At 35.1% G+C, this 12,306-nt stretch overlaps 1 protein-coding gene across 20 annotated transcripts in view; it reads left to right on the top strand.

Annotated features, from left to right (window-relative positions):
• The window catches only part of NRXN1 (neurexin 1), a 1,113,820-nt gene that overhangs the window by 476,037 nt on the left and 625,477 nt on the right, over window positions 1-12,306 (top strand). For all 20 annotated transcript variants that reach the window (XM_063695887.1, XM_063695888.1, XM_063695881.1 and 17 more), the window contains one exon: window positions 4,000-4,438. In XM_063695887.1, coding sequence (XP_063551957.1) covers window positions 4,000-4,438 — 439 coding nt within the window. The remainder of the gene's footprint in view (window positions 1-3,999; window positions 4,439-12,306) is intronic.

Below are 12,306 nucleotides of genomic sequence, written 5' to 3' on the forward strand. Positions count from 1 at the left end.
AAGCCAGAAAGGGGTCAGGAACAATCGAGCATCTTTTATGTCTGTCCCAAATCACACAGATTAAGGGTAAAAAAAGCTCAAGAATTTATAGTTATGGCACGCCTTTCCTTTATAGATGTCAGTTTCCAAAATTAAGAAACTGAGACAGAGAGAGATTAGGGACTTGGCTTAGTAATAGCTTTGAGATTGAACCAAGTTAATATGCAGACTATTAAGCTCCTATTCTTTAAGTTATTTATTTTCTCTGCATTGCTGTCATGTTTTCAGGATTATCATTAAGATCGAAGATAATACTCAGTGATTGTTTTCCTCAAAGATAAACCTTAGGAAGGTGAAAACACAAATATATTACTCCCTATTCTTGCATATTAACATGAGAGGGACACTAAAAATTCTAACAAATGTTTGAGGAAATGGGAAAGAAGCCCATGAAGCAAGGAAGCAAAATTCAACATTTTGAATCACTCTTTAAAAAAAAAAAAAATCAGTGTCCCCAGAGAAATCTTGGTTCTATAAACAGATCCAAATCAGTGTGCACAAATATCATCAATTGTTATGATGATAAAGCATATAGAAATTTGTTCAAAAGTGAAACATGTAAATTGCAACTTTTGACATAAGAATTAAAAATATATGAATAATTATAAGGTGTTCCCATGATTGAGTGCCACATTGTTTCAGAAAGAAGCAAAAATAGCTTACACATGAATCTTTAGAGGAGTTAGAATACTTACTAGCTACTCATTATTCTAATTGAACTAGATTCAGTTCATTTTAAGAGTAGGTCTAACTTTAGAAAAGTAGGGTAATTATAAAATCTGGGTCAGATGAAATAGTAGTGTAAATCTGAGAGCCATAAGCCTACCAATGCAAAATTGCTTTTCTGTTTTCTGGAGTAGCCTTTCAAAGAGTACAAAATGGGAAGAAAAAAATACACAGTGTGCTTCTTCTCAAGATAGTTCTTGTAGGAAAGAGTTCTTGTATCTGGAGATAGTTCTTTCCTACAAGAATTATGTTGAGGAGAAGCACAGTGTATATTTTTGTGTATAAACCTCTGGAGAGTTTTAACTCAGGCATTCTTCATTCTAAAAGGAATCTATACCCCACAAAATGTGTGTGAAGATGAAATTTCCCAATGCATGGGCCAACTTGTCAGTTATGAACTGGGTATGCACATAAGTTTATGCTTTTTTCTAGAGAAATAGGGCAAAATAGTAATTAGTTTATGAGATTGGTCCGCAATACCATATTCTGCTGTATTTTAATTATAGGTCTAAATATTATTATTTACAAAAGCCTATAATCTAGAAACTAGGTTTAAAAAGGTGAAGGAAGAATTTTGTTCAACTATAAACAAATATTTATTGAGCATCTCCTCTGTGCCAGCCACTGATCTTGGTGCTGCGCTATGGTGAGCAAGGTTCTTGCCAGTATAAAGCATATAAAGCATTGATTCTGGTGGAGATACTTTTTTTTATGAGAGATGCGTGGCTAACCTTAAGAAATTTTGCCCAGGGAATTATCCCTACTTCTATTTTTTTACATCTTCCTGAACCTTTTCATCACCAAGTCACCTGATTCAGTTATAAGATTATGTCTCATTGAAATCCTTGCCCAGACTTAGACTACCCCTCATTCTTCAACTTTGTGGTGGCTGATGTCAGATTCAAGAGACAATATACCAGGGCTAAAACCCACTTGTTCGTGTCAGAAACACTCAATTCTATTACAGTGGTTCTATTATAAGAATGAGTGTTAGCATTGATCAAGAGAAGCATCATTTGGGTCTGAAAATACTTATTCTTGATCAATATCTATGTCAAAAGAATGTCCACATACTAAAATATAAATCAATAGGAAAAAGGAAAAATAATATAGGTTTGAGTAGCATGAAAGTCATAGAGAGAAGCAATAAAACTTGGAAAATCATCCTTGAAAAGCATTTTCCCTGCCTCTAAAGATCTCCAAAGAAAGGCAATCCTAAATAAATTTTTCTAAGACTTAATAGATCTTTCTCTTTTCAAAAAAGTATTCTTAAGAATTAATGTAATTCCTTTTTGTTATTGCTCAAGTTCATTTTCTCTTCTTTTGTTGTCAGTAGACGCTTGTTAAAGCATTGTACATATTTGTTCAAAGAATAAGGGATATCATGTTCTTTATTATAATCCTTCTTCAAGATAAAGGTAAACTGAAACACCAGGCCCAGCATTGGAAAGATGTGACTTATTTAGTTGGCACAAATCATGTATAAAAACCAATTATATGTGTGGGCTTTGTTTCTAAATGTTTTCTTATGGATAAATTTAGAACTAAAATCTATGTCTATTAGATGATAAAGCATTGATTTTTATTATCATGTATTTTACATAGTTAATATTTATTGAAATCTTACAATGTGATTGGCATTGGAATGAATGCCTTTATGTAGATTTTCCCACTTATGTGTATTTTCTTATTTAATTATTATAACCATTATGTGAAGTATTATTTTCCTTTCAGGGAGTGAAACAGGCTTACAGAGATTTCCCAGTTCGGTAATGCTGGAGCCAGAATTTGAATTCAGGAAGTCCAATACCAGAGCATGTACTCTTAATTACTCTGAAAAATAAAGTATCCATTAACAAATACTATCAGGAAACTCATCAGCCATCTCTTGGTTCAGTTGGCCATGGGTTTGGAATAACTGCTGCATTGTCTTGGTTGACTTCATAGCACTAATCAGATACAGGCTGTCTTATTTTTCCTGTTACATATATTATATAAAACATCCATGCCATTCCTAAAAATGAAAAACAAAACATACATGTGTGTATACATATACATATATATATGTACATTTTTACATGTGGATAAATAAATCTAGAGTCTAGCAATGTTGGGAGCTTTGAAATCTATAGTATAGAGTCCCTTCTTAAAAGAGCCTAGACAGCTATGTGGACCTAGATAACTAATTCACTCTTAAGTAAGTATGGTCTATGTATTTTAGAAATGTGATTATCCACTGTATGCATTTTGTAGAGAAAAGGTGTCCTTCTCTCTTTATCCTTATGTCAAAATACCTTTGAATTTATTAGCATGAAGGGATAGCAAATGTATGATACCGTGAACCCTGTCAGTGAATTATCAAATGTGTTCATTGGAATCCAAAAAGCCTTAGGACCATCAGCAAGCACTCAGAAGTGCCTAGCCTCTTTCACTGAAGTGCCTTGGAAAATGAGAGTACAAGACAACCCTTGCTCAGCATTTGTGTAAATTAAAAGTGAAATGGATCACCAGTAACACAGGTTGAATAAGTTGAGGGGAAGCACCATATTCTACATGTGGCAGTGCCACGTTACTTAACAGTATTCAAAGGTATTGATGCAGGTCAGGGATCTTCTGTATCTTAGTTATATATATATATATATATATATATATATATAATATATATATATTTTTTATGAGAAATATCAGGCTGTTTTGTGCTTTAACTTGTTGTGACTGTCTTGCAAAGTCAATATCCACAGCAGATATATAGATAATAGAAGAGATCCAATATTTTAGGGGACTGGTATATAATGGTATCCAATTTCAAATGCTTTAATGATGGGAAAACTGAATAACCTCAATGCTTATATCTAATTTTAAAAATTTCATAGACAACTGTGAAACAAGTAGCTTTTATAAGTTCAAGTCTTAGCATGGTAATGTAGACATGAAATTAAAGATATATGCAGATTTTTTAATTATTTGAGTTAAATACAAGCAGTTTGTGTGTATATGCACATGCGTGTGTGCATCTGCACACACATTATTTGAATCAAGTTAAGTTGTTATGGTTATTGTTCTATGAATTGACACTTGAATTTTATTTGCCTGAGAAATGTTGCCTTTATACAACAAAATTAACTAAATATCGTGTGCCATTTTATGATGTCGTTGCAAATTACATGAGCTGTTCACAAGTTTCAGATATTAAAATATGGAGGCTAGTTTCTCACTGCTATCCTCTGCCCACAGGTTGTATATAAAAATAATGATGTGAGGCTGGAATTATCTCGACTTGCCAAGCAAGGAGATCCTAAGATGAAGATCCATGGAGTGGTGGCATTTAAATGTGAGAATGTTGCAACTTTAGACCCAATCACCTTTGAAACCCCAGAGTCTTTCATCTCTTTGCCTAAATGGAATGCAAAGAAAACTGGCTCCATATCATTTGATTTCCGTACAACAGAGCCAAATGGCCTCATCTTATTTAGCCATGGCAAGCCAAGACATCAGAAAGATGCCAAGCACCCACAGATGATAAAGGTGGACTTCTTTGCTATTGAGATGCTAGATGGCCACCTCTACCTCCTCCTGGACATGGGGTCAGGTACTATAAAAATAAAAGCCCTGTTGAAGAAAGTGAATGATGGAGAATGGTATCATGTAGACTTCCAGAGAGACGGACGGTCAGGTAATCTTATCATTTTTCTATGCTGTTTATCTGCTGGAGCACCCCACCCACCCATGCCATTCCTAAAAGTGAAAACCAAGACATATTGAAGACTTCCTGCATTTGTTTCTTTAGAGTAAAATAAATTGCCTGATATTGCTTCTGTTTCACACCATGAAAGAAAGAGCTAATTAATTATCATAGTTGGGCATCAAACCCCAAATGCTCAAATGTCTTCTAAAATAGCTTCTTAAATGAACTTTTATTGGGTAATCAAGTGCCAAATCTTGCAGAAAATTTTGTCTTGAATTTGCAAGTGAAAAAATTCAAAGTTTTTCTATTCCCAGTTTTCTCTTATGTTATTGGATGTTTGGAGGTACCCAAAGTGACAAATATAAAATATGAAAAAAAAATTAGAATGATCCAAACATAAAATCCTTAGTTTGGTACATCACACTTTAGGATGAGTCTATGGCATTAAAAACACTTTAATCAATACAGTAGCATTTCAAGGACAGTGGCAAAGCTCTGCTGCCCTTCCAAACTGCTTCCCTTTCTGATGAAAGGTATTTGGAATTCCACCAGCAAACATTCTGCTTCCTGTTGCTGCATTTTATTTCTCTGAGAGAGGAGGGGTAAAGGTGGCAGGTAAAGTTTCTCCGAAGAAATCACATTTACACTGAAATTTGGGAGTGTTTTAGGGGGCTTAGGATGTTGACTAATATGAGCTTTGAGGGGAAATAATCATCCAGGAAGCAGAAATGACATTTGTAGGAATCCTGAGAAAGATAGGGAAGGAGGGAGGAAGAGAGAGAGAGAGAAGAGAGGGAGAGAGAGGCAGACAGAGAGGGAGAGATAAGGAGAGAGAAATCTGTTTTAAGTATACAACTACATTTCTTTAATTCCCTTCACCCGGGCTCCCATGCTCTGATTGTCCTACTCATACATAAATCAAATGATCTTATCATAGAAGATAACTAAATTTAGACCTATCTACTCTCCTTCTTTACTTCACCCACCCCCAACCAGCTAAGCTGAGTGCTTCTTTTAGACTCAGTAATCTGTGATAACCATGGTCTTTCAGAAGGGCCCTGTTGAAGACCTGGGGCTGAACTGTCTTGCTCATACCCTCCTTGCATGGGCTCCCTCAGTACTTGTTTACTCCCAGGTGAACTATTTTCTACTTCCCTCTTATCCTTCCTTTTTTATTCTGCTGTTTATAGATCAAGAAGATTGTGTTTGCCTGTTTGGAAATACGTTTTTTACCTAACAAAATAAAGAAATAGAATATATGGAAATTGAGAAGGAGTTGGGAGTGAGTGTGGAGAGAAGGAAGGTCAGAACCCATTACTCTGATTCCCAGATATATTGGAGACTGTGTTTCTGATTCATTCCTCTCTGGAAACTTTGTCTCCCTAAATATTCTCACTTTCCTAAAGAAGTGTACAAGGAATTGAATTACCATTTCTTCTTCCTCCCCCTCCCCCTCTCTCTCCCTCCTCATCCTCCTCCTCCTCTTCTTTTTCTTCTTCTTCTTCTTCTTCTTCTTCTTCTTCTTCTTCTTCTTCTCCTTCTCCTTCCTCTTCTTCTTCTTCTTCTTCTTGTTCTTCTTCTTCTTCTTCCTCTTCCTCTTCCTCTTCCTCTTCCTCCTCTTCTTCTTTCTGATGTAAGCTGAGAAGAGGCTGGGTGCGGTGGCTCACGCCCGTAATCCCAGCACTTTGGGAGGCCAAGGCAGGCAGATCACGAGGTCAGGAGATCGAGACCATCCTGGCTAGCATAGTGAAACCCCGTCTCTACTAAAAATACAAAAAAATTAGTCAGGCGTGGTGGCGGCACCTGTAGTCCCAGCCACTCGGGAGGCTGAGGCAGGAGAATGGCATGAACCTGGGAGGCGGATTTTGCAGTGAGCCGAGATCGGGCCACTGCACTCCAGCCTGGGAGATAGAGTGAGACTGTCTCAAAAATCAAAAAAAAAATAAAAATAGAAATAAAAATAAGCTGAGAAGAGTTCATTGATGGGAATGCAAATATATAACAATAATAATAGAGTGTTCCCCTCTGACTTCCTCCAGCCTATCTCTGCCAGAGATAGCAGTTAATTTGGTACATATGAACTTTCAAGCAGAAGAATTTTGAAGTGGCGTGGGCATGGGCTAATGTAGTGCTTTGAAATATTAGCTTGTGGATGTTATAATTTGACTTAAGAGAGATCTAGAATAAAATTTTGAAAATTACTTTCAGGAAGAGATATTTTAAGTCAGATTTTATAGCACTTTAAAACAAAACATGCCAAAAATAGTGGTTCACACCTGTAATCCCCACACTTAGGATCACTTGAGCCCAAGAGTTCCAGGCTGCAGTGAGCCATGATCATACCATTGCACTCCAGCCTGGGCAACAGAGCAAGACCTTGTCTCAAAACAACAAAACAACACAAAACAACCCATATCAGATTAGACGGGCATCTTCTGAAAGTTCAGAGGAGAAAAAAAACACCAAACATCAAATCAATTGCTTTTCATTCACTTAGAAATGAGGAATTTTCTAACTATATGAATGTAATACACGATTAATTCAAAATACTAGTAAATACAAAATAATATAAAAGAAAAAGGAAAGTATTCATTATTCATTTGAAAATAATGATTTATATTTTTGGGTATTTCTTTCCAGTCTTTCTTCTATGTAAATTGTGTGTGTGTCTATACATGTGTGCATGTCTCTCTCTACATGTATATGTGTATATGTATGTATATATATGCCTATGTACATACATGCCACACATGCACATGTACACATACTCACAGAGAACAAAATTATTTTGAATATTTTATGAGGTTTCTTATTATAAGGAGAAAGTATTGATGCAATCTAATTAATTATCAGATAAATACTTTAATCTTCAAGCAGAATAAAATCTACTTTTTCTGTTTAAGCTCTTTAATTCATCCAAATTACCAAGAGTTTATTAATTACTCTATTTGTACCCTCATTGGAGAAGGTCAAATGTAGATGATATCTACTTTAATTTACAAAGCTCAATTCTGTAAGGGAAGAAGAGAAACACGTTCTAAGGAAGTGTTGTTTGCATCTAAGAAAGAAAATAAACAAAGCATGAGATTTTTCTTTGAATCCAGTGGAAAGATCAAATTACTACGCTTGGTGCTTTAGTGATGGTAAAGTACTTTTATGTGATTAAAATTTCAGATTAGTGAATTGGTACAAACAATATACAAACCAAAGTTCATTCACTAAGCCAAGTTCTGTCCTTTATTAAATTGCAAAAAAAGAGAGCTCATATTATGTTAGCCTAGCTCAAGGGAGTTTAATGTAATTTTAATAGCAGCAGCTGTTAATATTTTATATATAGTATTTTAATTAAGTTCCATATTTGCACACTGCATTGGTTTGGTATGGAGTAGCCTTTTAAAAATTGAATGAATGGCTATACTTGCTTTTGTTTTACTTAAAGGATATTTCTGATTTGGCTGGTGAAACAGTAAGATTCAGAGGTCACTTACAACTAAGAAACATGGAAATTCATGAAATAATTTATTTTACCCATTTTTTTATATCAGTTATATTCAGGGGCTATATGAATATTATTTTTCATATAATGTGGAGAAAGGGTACTGCTATGACAAGAGGGTAACATGGGCTCCTTTCTGACATACAGATAATGAGGCCATATCTGTTGATTTGCCTGGAATATTCCTTAGCTCAGTATTTTAAAAGCCGTATTATCTCTGTTATTAAAGTAGAGGGAACCCACGCCTAAGAGCAATTCTTTCTGCTGTTGGCCATACTAAAGTAAAAAGAGATATAATGAGACCATTATGGTCATTAATTTGCTGCCAATATAAGTAGTGGTTATTTTTGGATAGAGATAGGGTTAAAATCATATTTGGTGGAAACAAATGATTTAATTTTAATATTACCCAGTTTATAAGGTTCATAATTTCCATCCCAGATAGAGAAAATTGTATTTATTTTTTTATCCACAGTTTCTAGTACATTCCTGAGTATAGCAGTTGTTCAGTATATATTTGGTATAAGAAAAACTAAAGATTAAAAACATGTAAGTAGTACCGTGCCAAACAACCCCTGATATTCTAAGAAAAATAAAATAAAATAGCAGCATGATTTTTTACATTTGGAGAATAATGGCACTCTTTTAATTGTAAATGCAACTTTTTTAACTGTAAGAATTTGTTTAAATTACATTACTTTCTGAAAGCAGTTTATATGATATAGGATAAAAACTGGTGTTCTCTTATGAATACAACACCATCCTCCAAGCCCAGATGTTTGAAATAAGCCACTGAGAAAGTTAAATAATTGTTAGAGAATCTGTAAACCTGGTACAAAAATGACAAGTTTTTATGAGAACAGGACTTCTGTCCCTTCTTGTTCTTGAGGTCCCTACATCATTTTGCAGACATTTAGATAGCAGGAAAATCCATCAAGAAGGAAGGTGGTAACTCCTTTCTGAGGACTGGGATATTCAGCCCCAGTAAGTGTGCTCTTGACAAGAACCTAGGATGTCCATCTTTTTGGTGGCCTTCCCTTTGGTTCTTTGGTCTTTAGTTCACTGAAAGGGGTATATGAACCCCTTATTCAATGAGAAATAACACCTTTATGTGTAATTTTCTAAAACTTTCTGATTTTGGCAAAACTGATTGTAACTGGTTATTTCTAACATATGTTCCTTCTTCCAATCTGAGACATGGGGAAAATTCACTCTAATTTCAACAGTTTGATTAATTCTGCTTGGCTATAGCTGTTCTTTATGTGCAGTGCAGCTTTCTTCCACTGCCTGCTCACTAAAGGGTCAGGGACACGGAAAGCCAAGTGGGCTGAGCCGTAAATGGCACTTCCAGATCCTGCACTAAGCTAGCAAAGGAGAAACCATACCAAGTGCAGGCATGATTTAGTGAATCAGAGTGGATGACCTAAGTGCTGCAAAATGTAAATATCCTCTGTGGATAACTTAGCTACTAACAGGGCAAAACCCCTAAGTCACTGGAGTTAATAAATATGATTGAAGAGGCCCATTACTTTGCACTTTTTGCAGGACTTACAGCTGAGCGTTTTTGTTGTTGTTGTTGTTTTTAAACCAGTCTCTCTCTTTCCAGACTTCCCCTTTGCCTCTTCTCTGGTCCCACCCTCAACACAAAACAGCTGCCCAGGTATTTAGCTAGACTGTGAATGGAGCTACAATTAGGATGAGGTTAATGATTGTTTTCTTGGGGCACAAATATTGTTTAAATTTGTGTTAAACTCTGGCTCAGTCAAAGTACCCTCTCAAGTATTTTTATAGCAAACTGCCAATCTTATTTTATTTATTTATTTATTTTTTTTGTAAACCATCATTACACATTGAAATCAAAGAGAAAACTCATTATTCTTGTCAAAGTTGGCTTGTATACAGCAGGGTACAGCTGATTGTGTCAGCGGTTATTCATGGGTAAGCCTACATTTAACAGCTAAGAAGCCATTGAGATTTGAATTGAAGTCATAGAGTTCCAGTTTAAGAACTAGAAATTACAGTGGGAAAGGTACAAGGCTCTCTCAAGAGCACATAATTAGAGGTTTATAGTAATCACTGTTTGATGTGAACAGCACTTTCTAGCTATCTTTTACCAGCACTGATTTCTGTGTACACCATTCATGAATCACCACACTTAAACACTTCTACTCGAACAACCATTAGACAATTTCTCTGCTTAGGTCTTGTTTGAACTTGCCTTCTGACTGTAAATGTTTCTCCCATGCCTCTGCCTAGTAGCCTGTTATATACATTGAAGTAATTTTAAGTGCATTTATAATATTTTATTTCATATCCATACCCATAAACCACTATTCATCAGAGGAAACACCAAAATACCTTACCAATAATTTACTAGTTCTTTGACCATATGACCAGATGGGGTCAATTTTGCTTAAAATTGTAATGTTAAGTTTTATTAAAATGTTTATATTTATGTATTCTGAAGAAGTTTATAGAAAAAAATCATTTATTGTTTCTCCACACTCAAAATATGTTTTATATTTGTACATTTTCCTTCAGTTTTTGTTAACATTATATATATATTTTATATAGTTGCAGTTAGAGTATAAACATAATTTTTCAGGCTATCTGTTTAATATGGTGTTATGTACTCTTTTGCTCAAGATTATCTAAGTAGCAAAATTTATTTTCTGGGAATTATGGAATCATAAGCAAAGATTCAGAGCAGAGCTTTTCAGAAGTACCTGAGCTAGGCCCCCGGGCTCGTAGAACTTAAATGTATTAACATATCTGAAGAAAAGAAACTCACAGGGGCAAATATTAGCAGTAATCTTCTGAACACTGCTTAGCAAACTTGACAACTTCATCCCCACTGTAAAGATGGAGGCCATTTAATTGAGATAAGGGTGTCAAGCCTTCCCAGGCCAATATTGCTATACATTTCCTTATCTCATGCATTCTTCTTGTTCAGAATCCATGTTCCCCATGCACTCTTTTGATTAAGATTTAGTTCCCATTGTAAGTCTGATTAGAGTGGAGGGAGAAAATAGACCAGTTATGTATACAGTCGGCCCGGCCCCCCATTTTTTGTGGGTTTTGCATCTGTGGATTCAATCAACTATGGATTGAAAATAATTGGAAAAAAATTGAGTCTGCTCTGAATATATACAGACATTTTTTCTTGTCATTGTTTCTTAAACAATGCAGTATAATAACTATGTAGCATTTACATTGTATTAGATATAAGTAATTTAGAGATGATTTAAAGTACGTGGGAGGATGTGCATAGGTTATATGCAAATACTAAGCCATTTTGTATCAGGAACTCAAGTATCCACAGATTTTGGTGTCTCCAGGAGATCCTGGAACCAATTTCCACAGATACTGAGGGATGCATATGAGTATTCACATTCCTGTAACAAGTAAATTTCTCATCATAAATGAATAAGTAATATTTGATTATAATTTACATCCATATTGGCAGAGCTACATGGGAAGTATTTCATGTCCTGTGATAAGTAATTCCTCAGAGGAAATCAATAACTTGGCATTCTTGTTTTATACATTGCTGTTATGGAGTTAGTAAATATCAGTCAAACCTGGGAAATGAAACCGCCCTCTGAAAATCTACCACATCTCTTCATTGGGCTTGCCTAGCTAAGGGGCAGACTCTGGACTATGGCATCAGTAGCACCCTAAGAAGATAGGCAGTTTACTGACCACACGCAGACCTAGTGACCCTTACTGTGGAATGCTGAGTGGAAATCTGTGGAACTTCTGCAAACTAATATTTCAATTGCTGCAGAATGTTATTTGATTGATATTTACAACCTTCCATTGTGTATGATCATGTTTAAAATGTATATGTGTCTATACATTGCTGTGAATGTGTATGTGTGTTTATATATGTGCATTTGTGTAATGCATGATGTATTTAATATATAAATACATACTTTTGGTGAATACGTTCAGGCAATTCAAAAACTACCTAAGTGAAGCGTTTCCCCTTACCACACATTCCCTCATCAATTTACTCTGTTCTCCATAGATAACCACTAAAATAATTTGGCGTTGAAAAATTCCCAGTTCTTGTTCTAGGCATCAAGATATCTATAAATATGTTCACACACAAATACTTATACAGCCTTTTTTCTGTAGTCAAGATTATAGTTTACCAATTACTGTGTAACAAAAAAAAAACGTAAAGAGAGCTTTCTCTGTGCCATTCTTTGTAGTGACACCATACATACCTTAGTTTGAACATACTGATATTTAGGCATTTCTCTGTTGAAGAACATTTGAATTTTTACTTTTTTAAACCTTCAGTGTTTTAAACTAGTTTATAGATAATGCCTTCATACATGAAATCTTTCTGTAT

The sequence above is a fragment of the Gorilla gorilla genome, chromosome 12 (genome assembly GCF_029281585.2).
Source record: "Gorilla gorilla gorilla isolate KB3781 chromosome 12, NHGRI_mGorGor1-v2.1_pri, whole genome shotgun sequence".
Classification (NCBI taxonomy): domain Eukaryota; kingdom Metazoa; phylum Chordata; class Mammalia; order Primates; family Hominidae; genus Gorilla; species Gorilla gorilla.